General features: G+C 37.3%; 1 protein-coding gene across 3 annotated transcripts in view; it reads left to right on the top strand.

Annotated features, from left to right (window-relative positions):
• cnksr1 (connector enhancer of kinase suppressor of Ras 1) overlaps positions 1 to 17,162 on the top strand; it is a 57,286-nt gene that overhangs the window by 13,840 nt on the left and 26,284 nt on the right. For all 3 annotated transcript variants that reach the window (XM_073826766.1, XM_073826767.1, XM_073826765.1), the window contains exons 5-6: positions 11,966 to 12,007; positions 15,527 to 15,646. In XM_073826766.1, coding sequence (XP_073682867.1) covers positions 11,966 to 12,007; positions 15,527 to 15,646 — 162 coding nt within the window. The remainder of the gene's footprint in view (positions 1 to 11,965; positions 12,008 to 15,526; positions 15,647 to 17,162) is intronic.

The raw sequence follows: 17,162 nt of genomic DNA, 5'->3' as shown, positions 1-17,162 counted from the left end.
AGAATTGCTAGTTTATATCGTATAATTCTGACTTTATAACTCACAATTGCAAGTTTATATCACACAGTTCTGAGGAAAAAAGTCAGAATTGCAAATTTATATCACAATTTTGTCTGCATATCTCACAATTGTGAGATATAAACTGTTATGGATATAATCTTTTTTTCTGAGAATTGCATGCTTGTATCTCACATTTCTGACTTTATAACTCACAATTGCAAGTATACATCACACCATTCTGAGGAAAAAAGTCAAAATTTAAAGTTTATATCTCGCAATTTTGGCTGCATAACGCGCAATAGCGAGTTTATATCCGCAATTCTAACTTTATAACTCACAATTGCAAGTATACATCACACCATTCTGAGGAAAAAAGTCAAAATTTAAAGTTTATATCTCGCAATTTTGGCTGCATAACGCGCAATAGCGAGTTTATATCCGCAATTCTAACTTTATAACTCGCAGTTACAAGTTTATATCACAATTCGGAGGAAAAAAGTCATAATTGCCATTTTATATCTCCCAATTTTGGCTTTATAACTCGCAATTGTGAGTTTATATCCTGCATTTCTGACTTTATAACTTGCAATTGTTAGTTATGTCATGCAATTCTGAGAAAAAAATTCAGAGAATTTATCTCATATATCTCACAAACCTGAATAAGTTTATGTCTCGCAATTATGACTTTTTTCACAGAATTTTGAGTTTATATCTTACGATTCTGACTTTATAACTCACAATTGAAAGTTTATATCACACAGTTCTAAGGAAAAAAGTCAGAATTGTAAATTTATATTTCACAATTTTGACTGCATAACTCACAATTGCGAGTTTATATCCTGCAATTCTGACTTTATAACTTGCAGTTGCGAGTTTATATCACAATGTGGAGAAAAAAAGTCAGAATTGCGAGTTATACAGCAAAAATCGCAAGAAATAAACTCGCAATTCTGACTTTTTTTCTCTCGCAATAAACTCGCAATTGTGAGTTATTGTCAGGATTCTTGTCTAGTTTGTCTTGTTTTTCCCAGTGTTTTTCCCCCCTTGTTTCTCATTCATATGGTTTAGTCCTTGTCTCCCCCTAGTGTTTAGTCTGAGTTGGTTTAGTCTATGCCCATATTTGTATTTTCCCCTCGTCATCTCGTTATCTTGTTTGTTACCACGCCCCGTTTCTGTGTATTTAAGTCTCTGTCTAATCACTCCCCAGTGTCCGTCGATGTATTGTTACTTCTGTCAGTTTTGCTCTATGTTCTTTGTTTTTGGTTTACTTTACAATAAATAGCAGTGTTTATTTAACTCTGATTCCTGCCTGTCCATCCTCCACTCATCAACCTGCTACAACTGTGACAGTTATGCAGTCAAATATTTGTGAAATATAAATTTACAATTCTGACTTTTTTCCTTAGAACTGTGTGATATAAATTTGCAATTGTGAGTTATAAAGTCAGAATCGTAAGATATAAACTCAAAATTCTGTGAAAAAAGTCATAATTGTGAGTTTCTATACTATAATTCTGATTTTATAACTTGCAATTGCTAGTTGTGTCAAGCAATGTTGAGGAAAAAAATCAGAGAATGTATATCTCACAAACCTGAATAAGTTTATGTCTCGCAATTATGATTTTTTTTTTACATAAATTTGAGTTTATATCTCACAATTCTGACTTTATAACTCACAATTGCAAGTTAAACACACAATTCTGATGAAAAAAGAATTGCGAGTTTATATCTCGCAATTTTGGCTGTATAACTCACAATTGTTTATATACTATAATTCTGACTTTATAACTTGCAATTGCTAGTTGTGTCATGCAATTCTGAGAAAAAAAATCAAAGAATGTATATCTCACAAACCTTAATAAGTTTGTCTCACAATTATGACTTTTTCACAGAATTTTGAGTTTATATCTCACAATTTTGGCTGTACATCTCGCAATTGTGTTTATATACTACAATTCTGACTTTATAACTCACAATTGCGAATTTACATCTCGTAGTTCTAACTTTATATCTCACAATTCTGACTTTATAACTCACAATTGCAAGTTTAAATCACACAAATCTGATGAAAAAAGTCAGAATTGCGAGTTTACATCTCACAATTTTGGCTGTATAACTTGCAATTGTGAGTTAATATCCTGCAATTCTGACTATCTTGCAATTCTGACTTTATAACGTTTTGGTCACGCAATTCTGAGAAAAAAAAACTCTGAATTGTTAGATTAAAAAGTCATATTTACCTTTTTTTTTATTCAGTGGAAGAAATGAGGGGACGTTGCTAGAAATAGAGTGTTCATTCTGCTTACTTTGTAATAAGTTTCTGACATTTGAAGCCATGAAGGTGAGTGTTAGACCAGGTGTTAGGAGACAGGTGGGCCTCTGATCTTTATAGAAACCACGTCATCTGAAGTCAAAGGTCATCACGTCAAGAAAACCTTTCTGGTGACGCTAGTGTGTGTCATACATAGATGACTGTGTCTTGCTCACCGGAGGTGCTGAGGTTTTAATGAACAGATGAACAAATATTCAGTGTCTTCAGTGTTAAACCAGATATGAAGGGAAACTCTTTTTATCAGAGATATAATTGCACATGTGCATGCATTGCTGTGTTTGTATGCATTGCCCGGGGAGTGTGGAATAATTAGCAGTCAGCCGATGACTTTATCGAGCAAGAGAGAGAGGAGTAATGAACTTAAAAAGAAGGAGAGGTGAGGGAGTGAAAGATAGATTAATTAAAAGAGAGATAAGAGGCGGAGAGTAAGAGAGGGTGCAAAAGGAAACTCTCTCTAAAACACACACACACACACACACACACACCGTACTGAAATACATCAGTGGATTAAGAAGAAAAGGTCACGTCGATCAGACAGAGGTACTGTGTGTGCTTATTTTAATTTTTTTTATATAGCTGGAATACATTCTCAATGTTTACATGCCTGAAGGAGATTCTGAATTATTTGGTATAATATTTGCTGGTTTGTATTGAGAGGAAATGGCTTTCATTTTATAAACGTCTTTTTCTTGGAATTTCGGAAGTCGTCTCTTTTCTAGAGTGCCTAAATTCAGTCCAGAGTTCATTTTGCTGATTATGTGGTTAATGTTAGATGATATATAAAGACCTCATAGAGGTTTAAACACAGTAGACTTCTCTTTGCACAAAATGTACAGCTCTCTTGACACAAAACTAGATATGGTGTATATACTTTTGTTAGGAAATTTAGTCTAGCATGGAATGTAAACTTAATAAACATTCCAAAAATGCCTTACTGACAAAATAAAAATGTAGAAAGGTTTCTGTGAGAGTCAGAGGATATAAAATACAATCGGCTTGCTATAAAAACATGAGAAGTCAATGGAAAACAACCATGTGTGTTGTTTATGTGTTTGAGAGGTGTAAATGGATCCATGCAGGATGTGAGGGAGATCTTTTTTTAGTATCTTCAGGTCTGCTAGCCTGTGACCCCATGACAGAGCATTTGATTTGGCAGTTTGTCTCTGCCTAGAGACAGGAGCATTTATATACTTTGGTTTGCTCCTTTTCTATCTTTGTATGCAGCTGCAAATGCAGTTATTTGTCATGCCAATAAGCTACAGAAAAAGAAAGGAAGAAAAAGCCATAGAACAGCTGACCTGTGTTTTATCACTGAGGAAAGCTCTCTCTCTCTCTTTCTGCAGTATTGAAAACAGAGTTAATGATCATTATCAGTGTGAAATGAGGAGCTTTGTTGGGAACTAGAAGATAACAAGGTAAAAGCTTTTGAGCTGAATGAAGCTCCTTTGTGTTAGGACGTCAGCCTCAATAGAACTGGAGGATGGGGACAATAGCAGGACTGGAGAGAAAACCAATATCAGGTGTCTTTTTCGGTTTCAGTTTTTAAACTGAGTTTTCAGTTTTCAGTCATACAGTTAGTTATGCATTTGCTCAGCTGCGTGCATATAAAGAAAGGGTAAAGAAAACTGCACATAAAAATATCAAAAGACAAAATGTTCTCTTCTACTTTCCTCATTTAAAGCAGCTGTGAAAGTTGCCAAAGTTTGAAGCAACAGATCTTGTCTTCTGTATATCTGAGTGTAACAGATTATTGAAATAGAAGAAAAATGAAGGCAAGGACTTTGCTATATGTGACCCTGGACCACAAAACCAGTCATAGATACATCATATATCAATAAATAAGCTTTCTATTGATGTATGTTTTGTTAGGATAGGACAATATTTGGCTGAGATACATCTATTTGAAATCAGAAATCTGAGGATGCTAAAAAATCAAAAAGACTGAGAAAATCACCTTTAAAGTTGTCCAAATTAGGTTCTTAACAATGCATATTACAAATCAAAAATTACATTTTGATATGTTTACAGTAGGAATTTTCAAAAAATCTTCATGGAACATGAACTTTACTTAATTTCTTAATGATTTTTGGCATAAAAGAAAAATCAAAAATTTTGACCCATGCAATGTATTTTTGGCTATTACTACAAATATACCCCAGCGACTTAAGACTGGTTTTGTGGTCCAGGGTCACATATACCAGTGTCGGAAATTAATGAGGGCTTGTAGCAAAAATGTTACCGAAATGAACAAAAATGCTGAGGTGCTTAGATCAGAGGTGCTTAGATTAGTCAGCGCTGAAAATGCGCCAATCAGAGATGCTTAGATTAGTCAGCGCTGAACTGTGTTGATTGCGCACGCTCCTGAATTCACTCATCATAAACAAAACAGTGCAGATATGTAAATAGCTACACAATTAATTTAGTAGATTCAGTGATTATAATGGGAGTTTTTGCATAAAGTGTGCTAGACTAGTCGAACGTTATGAACAATGTATCACAATCACAGTTTTTTACAGACGCTAGGACACATTTCTCAATACTTAGGTCACTTTTGCAAAACTCTTCACACAATTCTCCTAACCGACTTTCAGCTTGGCAAAGCAGTTCATTTCATATTCAAAATGCACTACAACTACCAAAACACTTTATTCAGGTCTCAAATAAACTCATTCTTCCAGAACACTAGCAAAGGTTGACAGCCGACAAACACACTTTGTCACCCACAAAACAATGACCTAAAAAAACACTAACAACAAGTAGCATTACACAGTGTTTTCTTGTGTAAAACAAGGACACATCTCTGTTTATAATTGCAATATATATTGTTTATAACTGCAATATATGCTACTGGAATGAATCAGACATGATGCAGAATTCGTCAGTATTTTATGTTGTTTATTTATTTTTATTTTTTTGCACTAAGTAATTCCAAAATACAAGAATTTGTATACACACCATCCACTGATACAGATACAATAGTAATGCTAATCTACTGCATTTTTAGATTTGAAATATGTTTCAATAAAATATCGCTGTTGAATTTTGCTGTCTTATTCAGTTTTGCATTATGTTATTGTTTTGAACATAAGTTTAACAGTTTTGAAAACAGTATGTAAGCACGTGCAAAATGTCCTGTACGTACAAAGATTTTTGGCAGTTGTTGAGTCTGAGTGAGAAAAGAATTCATGAAATTTGAGAGATGTAGTCATTGAATGCATTTTGTGCCAAAACAATGATCGTTGATCCTCAGTTTAGCCCACATAGACTTCTGTTGTGCTCACTGTGTCAAGAGTTTTGCAAAAGTGACCTAAGTATTGAGAAATGTGTCCTAGCGTCTGTAAAAAACTGTAAAAAGCATTATCACAATATATAGAGCAATAATCTATAATAATGATTTTTGTCATAATATTGCAGTCCTATGAGCTCCTGTTTTTTTTACATGTACAATTTACATAGGCTACAAATTTAAACAGTCTATATTGTTGTTAGTAATTGGGTAAATTTAAGTATTTGACAATAAAGTAATTCATAATGGTGATTACAAAAATTGACCTAATGAATGTAAAAAATTCCCCTGGAAATAAATTCAAGGGGGCAAATATTGCCCATTATGGAAAAGTTTATTTCTGACTCTGTTACATACATAGTTTGTTGACTGGATTTTGAGATATGGGTGTTGCACTGCAAAAAGAAGGCAGGTGGCAGGTTTAAGCAGACTGAATGACTGGAGAAGTCCAGTGTTCTTCAACAAAGAAGTCTGTAGTTAGTAATTTTGAGCTCTGCCTTTAGGAAACATGTTGCTTCTTTTCATTGCTATGCTGATGACACCCAGATTTATTGAACAGTCCAATGGCAACACCGTTGGCCCTTTGCAGGCTTGTATGAAGGACATAAAAATGTGGATGTCATCAAATGTTCTCAATCTCAGTGATAAGAAAACCAAAATTATATTCTTTGGTCCCCCTAGTGGCTTTCCCACAAAATATAGGGGTCTTGCTTGACAGTGAGTTCAGTTTCTTTCATCTCTGTCTTCTCTCTAAAAATCAAGTCTTTTCAAGACTTCATGTATTCACATTTAGACTACTGTAACTCACTGTACTGTGGAATGAATGAATGCCACTTCCTTGGCCCATCTCCAGTTGGTTCAAAAAGCATCGGCAAGACTCTTAATGGGTCTTCATAAATTTACTCCTATTACTTCTGTGTTAGCTTCTCTGCATTGGCTGCCTGTGTGGTTTAAAGTGAAAGTGAGAGTTTAAAATCCTTGTTTTTGTTTTGAAGTCTCTAAATAATTCAGCGCCTGCATATTTATCTGAACTTCTATCCTTATGCAACCTCTTTCGAGCTCTTAGATCAGGTAGTTAAAAACAAAGAGGAGAATGTGCCTTTGCATTTTACATACATGTCATTCTCTTCCTAAGAAGGTATTTAGATTTGGCGGGATGTAGGTTGGGGGAGGAATATGTCAGGCATCAGCAATGTGTTTAAGATGAGATTTATTGTGGTAGATCAATGAGATGGTTCTCCAATCAGCAGTAAGGACTAACCTGTGCTTGAACTGTACCATAATGACCTATAAAAAGACACTCTGGCAGTTTTCGCTGACAGGGTGTGAATATACAGTAGAATATATTACACTAAATTACACTGAAGACATGACCAGTGTGTGTCCTGTTTGACCTTCCACATCACTCCATCCTGTCATTCCATTCAGTTTTACGTTTACATCTGTTTCCATAGTAACGGCACATCTTGGTTCCAAGCACTTGTGCATAAAAAACCGGCTCGGAGGCACAACCATATGCTTATCCAATCACCTCAAACAAAGCAGATAATTGCTCTCATTTAAAGTGGAGTCCCAGCAGTCACTGCTGCGTTAAATCGCCAACTCTCTGTCAGATCTCATTGTTTTACTCCAAACTATGTGTGTATTTATAGGGGAACTGAGGAGTTTATTTCTAAACAAGATTTTTGAATTAAATCCGACTAATGGTTGCCCATGCATAAGTTATCACCGCAGTGCTAGCATAATGAGTGATTTAATCTATTTTAAAGTGGTTGCAGTTTAAGTCAATATAGCCCACCGGCCCACCCCCATCAGTAGTATTTTTCCTGTTAATAATAAAAGTACATAAGACGAAAAAGGTTTAAGCATAAAAACAGTAAGTGTAAAAGTGCTTTAAATTGTTTTTTGTTTTATGTTTAATTTAATTGCATTTTTGTTTTTCTGAGCAATCTTGTCAGGCATATTTACAACAAAAATCAATTTATGACATATTAAAAGATTAATTACTTTCACCCTAATTACTAATTAGTTGTAAATCTACCTTTTTACAATTTGCCACTATCCTAGGGTTTGCCCATTTGTCAGTAAGAATTTTTTACTCATTTAAAACACAATAAGATTTAATATGCTCCCTTATTCTTTTATATATATTTAATATGTACAAGTCAGAATAGGCATGTTGTTTGCTTTTTTACATATATTGTGTTACACTGAATGACAATTTAACACTATTTCAACCAAATTTTGACATTTTATTTTCTAAAAACTTATTTGAAACCTTAAAAGTGGACACTTTACTTAAATTTAATGTACTTTCTATGGACATAAAATCACTTTAGTAAATTTCTTTTGATGTAGACATCTTAACATCTTTGACCCAAATATATATATTTACACACACATTTATTAGGGGTGTCACAAGGAGAGTCAGAGACGTGCGGATCCAATTGCAGCATTTATTGAGAATAGTCAACAGGCAGAAATAATCACCAGGAAAACAGGAACAACGTAGGAAATCCAGGAAACAGTTCGATACACAGGCAATGGTCGCAATGGCAGGTAGCAGGAATCGTCAACGGGGTACACAGTCCAGAGTCATACACAGATAATCCAACACAGAGAAAAACGCTTAGAATTACGACCATATGGAACAAGACCTCGCAAGGAAGTGTGTGTGTCTGTGGCTTAAATGCATGTGGGTAAATGTGAAACAGGTGTGTGCAGCAATCAGTTCAGTGGGAAACAAGGAGCAGCTGTGTGCAGTGATTGGTGCAGTGGCTTATGGGGATTGCAGTCCAGAATGTGTGTGCAAGAGTTCATGATGAGAAGACAGACCAGATACATGACAGAGCCCCTCCCCAAGGAGCGGCTTCCAGACGCTCTAACCACATAATACAACCTGGAGGGTGGTGGAGCGGAGGCGGAACAGGGGGAGGGATGGAGGGCCAGGTCCATGTAGGGGTACTGGAACCCCGAACTGAGGCGGAGCCGACGGAGGGAGAAGCCATGATGGAGGAAGGGTTGGCTCCTGCATGGGGCCGACCGACGGAGGTGGAGCCCGAGGCGGAACCGGAGAGTCGATGGTCCTGGGCGACACAGAGGATCCGGAGGGCCAAGGCGGAACCCAAGGCTCTGGCGACCCCGGCGGAGATGGAGGTCCGTAGGTACGCAGCGGAGCCGGAGTGACAGAGGATCGAGGCTGTGCCCACGGGAGGGAGGAGGTCCACAGAGCCGGCAGGACGGAGTGACGAGGCGCAGCCGGAGGAGTAGAGTCCAGAGGCGAAGGTGGGGCGACGACTGACCGGGGCGGAGCCGGAGAGACGATGGAGCCCGGAGGAGCTGGTGGGCCGACGGCCGACAACGGAGACGAGGGAGCACAGAGCCGGGGTGGAGCCGCAGGGTCGGAGGGCCGAGGTGGAGTCCAGGACTCTGAGACTGGAGGTGATGGTGAGGGGTCCTTCAGTCTGGACACCGATGGAGACTGGCAGTCCCACGGCAAGTCCTCTGCACCGAAGGTGGGATGTGGGTGAGCAGAGGGACTGTCAGGAGACAGAGGTGGCGGAACTGGAGCAGCAGGGAGGGTGGGTGGGAACAGTCCATGCATGAGCTCCGTGACCAGAACCGGGCAGACAGGAATCTCAGGAATCTCAGTCTCTGGAAGGCCGGGCTGAACCAGCGGAGGCTCTGGAAGGCCGGGCTGAACCAGCGGAGGCTCTGGAAGGCCGGGCTGAACCAGCGGAGGCTCTGGAAGGACGGGCTGAACCAGCGGAGGCTCTGGAAGGACGGGCTGAACCAGCGGAGGCTCTGGAGAACTGGACGACCCCAGCGGAGACTCAGGAGGGCTGGGCGTCTCCAGCGGAGACTCTGGAAGAGCAGCCATCTTGTGCAATGGCTCTGGAAGGGGGCCCATCTTGAGAGCAGACTCTGGAAGGGCAGCCATTTTGCGAACAGAGTCTAGAAGGGAGGTCATCTTGTCAAGAGACTCTAGAAGGGAGGCCATCTTGCTTACAGACTCATGCGGGTCCATATTGTGATGCTGGAGAATAAAGCTGCTGGATCCTTGTAGCGGCGAGGTCTTCTGTCACAAGGAGAGTCAGAGACGTGCGGATCCAATTGCAGCATTTATTGAGAATAGTCAACAGGCAGAAATAATCACCAGGAAAACAGGAACAACGTAGGAAATCCAGGAAACAGTTCGATACACAGGCAATGGTCGCAATGGCAGGTAGCAGGAATCGTCAACGGGGTACACAGTCCAGAGTCATACACAGATAATCCAACACAGAGAAAAACGCTTAGAATTACGACCATACGGAACGATAAGACCTCGCAAGGAAGTGTGTGTGTCTGTGGCTTAAATGCATGTGGGTAAATGTGAAACAGGTGTGTGCAGCAATCAGTTCAGTGGGAAACAAGGAGCAGCTGTGTGCAGTGATTGGTGCAGTGGCTTATGGGGATTGCAGTCCAGAATGTGTGTGCAAGAGTTCATGATGAGAAGACAGACCAGATACATGACAAGGGGTGTAACAATACACGTATTCGTATTTCCAATTAACACATATACATTTCCAATTAATGTAGACCTGTTACATTCTTATTTTCATAAGGCCTATTATTATTATTATTATTATTATTATTAGTCTATTTACTCTTCAATTTAAAAAGGTCTTTTTAAAAAAGGTCTATTATACAATGAATTATAGACCTATATTAACACTGCAGTCATTTATAAAATAAAAAGCTTTTCAAGCACCGACTTTCTTTTTCAAGCACCGACTTTCAAAAACAACCTGTTAAACACGAAATACGTTTCTCACATTTTTTTATTTAGGTTTTTTCACTATGTATAGGCCAAAAGAGAAACATTTAGGGAATAAATGAAAACTGTTAGCTAGGCTATATAACGTTATCAGCACTCGTCGTCTCTGAAAGAATATGCAGCATCAGATGGCGAAAGCTCTGTCATTACTCCGTCATTCCGTTTTTACTTTCACTTTCTGCATAGTGAATTGACTGAGACGTTCAAAGCATAACTTTTGCGCAAAATTTGCACCTTGCTTGTGCGGGATCCATTGGCTCGCCTTCTTGATTTAAAACAGAAATATTTCCAACATTGCGAGATAACCAATTACCCCCGTACCGAACTTACAGAACCGAACCGTGACACCACTGTGTCCAGGGTTGCCAGGTTTTCACAACAAAACCCGCCCAATTGCTACTCAAAACTAGCCCAAAAGTAGCCCAATCGCATTTCGTTGGGGGGTCCCCCTGTAAAAATCGCGTTCCTGGGGGGTAAAATACACGTTTTTTGGCGGGGTTCCCCCTGTAAAATTAGCACTCCAGAGATTAAACATTTACGTTATTGGGGTCGTTTGAACCTGCAGACATGAAAGGCAACCAGCAGCAACAGTGTTAAAATAGCCTGCAGACTTAGCAACACTGACTGTATCGTATCGAACTGTAAATATTAATTAATATTTGTTCCAAAAATGTAAAAAATATAGTAATAGTGATTCTTGCCCTAACAAACTCTACTGCTCTGTACTTGTTAGGTTTTGATGAACCAGTGGACATGAATGCATTCAAATACAACTCTTTGTGAGCCTCAATGTTTGTGTGTTTGTTGATTTCTCACGAGGGGAAGTGACAGACCTGTCTAAATAACGAGAAGTGAGCCATCGGTGTCAAACACACATACCTCACACAAAATTCATCAGCTGCGTGTCATGTCATATCCTCTCACTCGCATACCTGAGTCCAGTGAGTACATACTTTTATGCCTCAGATGGACTAACTCTGGCTAATACAAACAGATCTGAGGTTGGATATGAGCCTTTATTTGTTTTGGTTGTATTTGTACTGAACTTCACAGCTGAGTGAGTTGCGCATTGGCTGAAGTGAATCTGTTGGTGGTCTGGGATTCAGTGTTTATCTTTAGGGATGTTACATAAGATCTGGCTCATCGGTAAATCAGGTTCAAACGCTTTTTCTCTTGCCACCGATCCTCGGCGGCTGTCCTAAGCCTTTAATTAGACTACGATCTACATGTTCCAGTCATTACGTATGAGTGTGTGTTTGTAATCATGTTCTCAGGTCTTGTACAGCTCATGTAGTGGATTAAACGGTCTGAGGGTTGGCTGTATGGTAGCGGTGTGTAGTGTCACTCTGTTTGAGGAAGTGTTTCATTGAGATGGCTGAAGGAGCTGAATCAGCCCTGGAGTGAGTGGGTTAGGTGAACTCCCCTTGTGTGTTTATAGATGTCTGAATTCTGGATCAAACTCCTCAGTGGGTAGAAACACTTGCATTTTTAGTAAATGTTTTCATTTCTCTCTCTCTCTTCCCTGTAGGAAACCGCTGTGTTTGAAAAGGAGAAGGACATCATCTCCATAGTAAGAGATCATGGGTCTTCTGTTTTCACTCTTACTTTCTACATGTCTTTTGATTCTTTGAATTGCATTAATATAATCATACACTACCAGTCAAAAGTTTTTGATTAATGTTTTTTTAAAGAAGTTGTTCACTAAGTTTGCAATTTAAGTAAAATTTTAATTAAATATATTTTAAGATGTAATTTATTTACTCAAAGCTAAATTTTCAGCATCATTACTCCAGTCTTCAGTGTCACATGATCCTTTAGAAATCTTTCTAATATGCTGATTTGCTGATTAAGAAACATTTAAAACATTTAAAATCAATACTTAAAATAGCTGAGTATTTTTTTCAGGATTCTTTGATGAATAGAAAGATATAAAGATCTGCATTTATTCTCATTTTTTTATGCTTTTGTAACATTATACACTATAAAATTCAAAAGCTTGAACTCAGTATAATTTTTAGGGGAAAGAAATGAGAGAAATGAATACTTTTATTTAGCTAGGATGCTTTATATTGATCAAAAGTGATGATAAGGACATTTATAATGTTGCAACATATTTCATTTTACAGATAAATGCTGTTCTTCTGAACTTTCTATTCATCAAAGCAACCTGGAAAAATTCTACTCGGCTGTTTTCAACATAGTAATAATAATAATAAATGTTTTTTGAGCAGCAAATCAAAATATTAGAATGATTTCTGAAGGATCATATGACTGGAGTAATGATGCTTCAGCTTTGAAATCACAGGGATAAATTATATTTTAAAATATATTTTGAATATATATAATAGAAAACAGTTATTTTAAATAGCAAAATATTTCAAAATTTTACTGTTTTGCTGTACTTTGGATAAAATAAATGCAGGCTTGGTGAGCAGAAGAGACTTCTTAAAATTTAAAAAAAAAATCTTACTGTTCATAAACTTTTGACTGGTAGTGTGTGTGTATATATACATTCATATATTATAATTTTATTGGTTGTCCATATGAATAGATTAATACATTTTAGTGACAGAAATTACATACAATTGCTTGCTTTCTCTAGTAGAGGAGAGTGGGGTGATTCGTGCCAGTGGGGAAGTTGTGCCACCCCTTGTTTCTCGGAAACCATAGAAGAAATTGGTCATGTGACCACATACTTTTGTAGAGCCATCCAATTTACCCATCCCTCAAAGAAGAGAGACACATGGCATGAGGGCTAAGCACATTTTAGCTCAAAAAACTGTTTTTTGCCTTTCAAAGTAAAATGTATATGATCGAGGTTTTTTGATTGTTGCGTCTGAACAATTATAGACACGTTTGAAAATATTTCACACATGTTTTAGTGCTTTAGTAGGCTACACAGTGAGTCTATACAGTTAGCATTATGTTAGCTCTAAACTGCGGGATCATGCTAGTCTTTCAAAATTGTCAGGCTGGGGTAATTTGTGCCAAAGGGGCAGGGTTAAGTTGTGCCAGTGGGATGTTAAGTAATAGTCCGGATCTAGACCAGGGCTGACCAACCCTGTTCCTGGAGATCTACCTGCAGACTTGGGTCCAGTCCTGCTCCAACACAGCTGTCTGTAATTATCACATGCTACCAAGAGATTAATTAGCTGGTTCAGGGGTGTTTGATTAGGGTTGGAGCTGAACTTTGTAGGATGGTAGATCTCCAGGAACAGGGTTGGGCATCCATGATCTAGACCCACATACCCACAGGGGATAATCTGCCTCATCAGTGTTTGATTTACCTGCTGTTTGTCCTTTTTTAAGTGGCAAAAGTAAAAATGGGATGTTCAGAAAAGTTCATAAGAAAGTAACTTCTTTCCTATATGTTACATAATTGACAGACAGCGTTTTGTTAACAGGCAGCGTTCTGATTATTCACAAATATCATATATTGTGTATTTGAGTTTTTTTGTGTTTTATGAAAAAGTAGAAAATATGACATGCCAATAGTTTAGTAGGGTAACGATATCTAAATAAACCTTAAATTAGCAATTTTGTATTGAATTTGTCTTGATTTTATATAGCATTACAGTTCATGACATTAAAATGTTCTTTTTAACTTAAATAATCACTGGCACACTTTACCCCACTGTATTCTCCCCAAAGGCACAACTTACCCCGCACCGGGGGCAAGTTGTGCCACGGGACCACTTTTTTTCTGAAAGCTATAATTCTGAATCAGTTTATTTCAGATCCAAAGTTATTGTTTCCGGGGATGCACCACATCCTGAAATATATGTACATGCTTAAATCGGAGGGATTACTGTCATGGCTTCACTATAAAGTCACTTTGAGTAAAAACTGGCACAACTCACCCCACTTTCCCCTAAAATGTGGATATGCTGTTAATTACCATAGAATGACATTTTCAGTAGTGTAATGAACTAACAAGGTTGTAAGCAAATGTACAGCTTGCATTTGTGTTACAGTACTTTATTAAATATTAAAAGTGTGATGTTTGAACTTTTGAATTTAAGTTTTATGATTCATCCTTTCATCATTGAGACTGCAATGTATATTTTAACATTATCCCAGGGCAATACTTTATTAGGCTTCCAGTACTGTACTTGCTGTAAATGTGAATTTAATTTATAGTTAAAGATTTATTTGATGTGGTAAACAAGAGCCACAGATGTGTTTATAAAGCTGAACTTGTATTGATTCTGGAACATTCCTTCAATATTCTATTATGGTATTCATAATTTAATTTACATTTACACTTACATTTGTCATGAGGTCAGTCTCTTAAAGGAACACTCCACTTTTTTTGGAAATAGGCTCATTCTCCATCTCCCCCCGAGTTAATAAGTTGATTTTACCGTTTTGAAATCCATTCAGCCGTTCTCCTGTTCTGGCGATATCACTTTTAGCAGGCGGAGTATTATCAGAAATGAGTTCCCAGCTAGTTTAGCATTTGCACATGTGCTGCGTGTATTACTGCTCCTGCTTCAGCCTTATTACGGCAGCAAACTTCCTTGACTATTACGCCGGAATGGGAGTGAAGTTCCTAATCTTATCAGCCTAGAAAATTGAAGCTTTGCATTTCCACCGGTCTTAGTACACGATATTACTACAGAAGAGTAAAGTTTTAAATAGGACAAATATCGAAACTCGTTGGTCATTTTTTAATGTGATGCTATTGGTCTAATAGGATTCAATGATCTATGCTAAGCTATGCTAAAAGTGATATCGCCAGAACAGGAGAACGGCTGAATGGATTTCAAAACGGTAAAACTCAACTTATTAACTTGGGGGGAGTTGGAGAATGAGCCTATTTCCAAAAAAAGTGGAGTATTCCTTTAAGCTTAAGCTAAACCATGATACAATTTTTCTAGATTATTTCATTAATACAAAACTCAAATGAACAGCTTTTGTAACTTTATAAATGTCTGTCACTGTTGTTCAGTTACCACCAGACAGTTAAATGGTAGTGTAGCCTACATAGCCCTTTATATTCCAATAATATGTGTGATTTTATTCATTACTTCAGAAGAGATGGTCCATCTTCCACCTGACACCTTTTTATTTCTGTCTCTCTCTCTAGTGTCGTCAGTTGGTAGCAGTGTGTGATGAGATTTTGACCGTTACTCCATTGCCTCTTCTTACCCATACTGCTCAGCTGGAAAGTGTTGACCTGGTCCCAGCCTCACCAGGAGATCAAGTGGTAATGCATTTTATCATTTATAACTTCATTTCTTTACAGTAATTCATCCTTTCTCTATTTCATCTTCTTTCATTGTCCAGTTGCATTCCATATTTTTCTGTGGTGTTCACCTTGAAAGAACTGGCTGTGAAACTTTTTTTAGTCAGACATTTTGCAAATAACTTATCAAATTAAACATTAAATTGTAAAGTAGAAAAGTATGTTGCAAAACGTACTCTAGTGTTTTATTTTTAACTTTGAAAAATCATTTTTAAAATGTCAAAGGTTTAAGTAATTTTCTGTATTCAACATTTAGTTGGATACTTTGCCGCTGCTAAATGTACACTAAAGTTTGGCAAATGGTAAAGAACTAATCATGCTTAGTATAGAAGTACAGATGGAGGTTAAGGGGAGACACTGCAGGCAAATACACTGTTTTTTCATGCACCTGTGAATTTTGAGATTTTGGGCCTTTTGGTGTTTCATAAAGTGTTTTTTCAGACTAGTGGAAAGAAAACACCCAAAAGACACTGTTAAGTGTTTCACTTTATCTGTTTGTGTCAACAGGTTTCAATTACAATACATATTTGTAAAGGCCATTTTTTCTCCTACACTGAGCCATAGATCTCCACTTCAGTAACACTTAGGCACATCAAACTTTACATTTTTATTCCTGTCTATATTCTGAAGGTTTTTACAGAGGGATTTGTTCATAATTTGCTTCATTTTATACAACATTTTATTCCCCCAAAAATTGAAAAAAAACAAAAAAAAAACCATTGTTTTCTGTCTGTTCTAAGTTTTTTCTGAATTATGGAGTGACAAAATGAGATACCTAAAATCCACTCTGTAAAAACATTTGACTTTAGTTTGTCAAAAAAATGAAACAAGAATTGTGAAACTGACTTGATCCAGTGTTTAGATTTTTATACTAAAACTGTATGCAAATTAGCACATATTTTATTAAATAATGCCTAATTTGCATATTTAAACCTAACATTTAAAAAAAAACTTGTAATACAATAAATGTTTGCGATTATCAATATAATCAATTAACTGAGTAAGTAAGGTGATAACTATTAGTTCTTTTTTTTTACCCCATTCACCTGCAGTGTCTCGCCTTAAACAAAATCTTAATTTTAACATCATCTTTTTCCCTCTCTGTCTTTTTCATCTCCTTCTCTAAACACGGCTTAAGTCATTTCAACTCAGACAATCCTTCACTTTGTATTGTATTCAGCTAATATGTTGCTAAGGGTGAAGCTATTTAAAGAGAGTTTAATTATGTAAAGCTCTTCCTTCCTGTACCTTCGACACAAACACTTGGCAGCTCCACAAAGAGACGTTCTTCTGTAATGTGTCTGTAGACTGTTAAATTATTCAATTAAAAAGCATTGATTGGTTTAAATTTGCCCTGGTTTGTTTAAGAACAGTCATACTCTGAAGACTCAAATAGTCTTTATATAATTTTTGACATGTTTGAAGTGAATTTGGGGCGTTTATGTTTTGCATGTCTTTAAATCAGATCCAAAACACA

Source organism: Garra rufa, chromosome 21, assembly GCF_049309525.1.
Source record: "Garra rufa chromosome 21, GarRuf1.0, whole genome shotgun sequence".
In the NCBI taxonomy this organism is placed as follows: domain Eukaryota; kingdom Metazoa; phylum Chordata; class Actinopteri; order Cypriniformes; family Cyprinidae; genus Garra; species Garra rufa.
The sequence above is the reverse complement of the archived record's forward strand: the minus strand, read 5'-3'. Positions and strand labels throughout refer to the sequence as shown.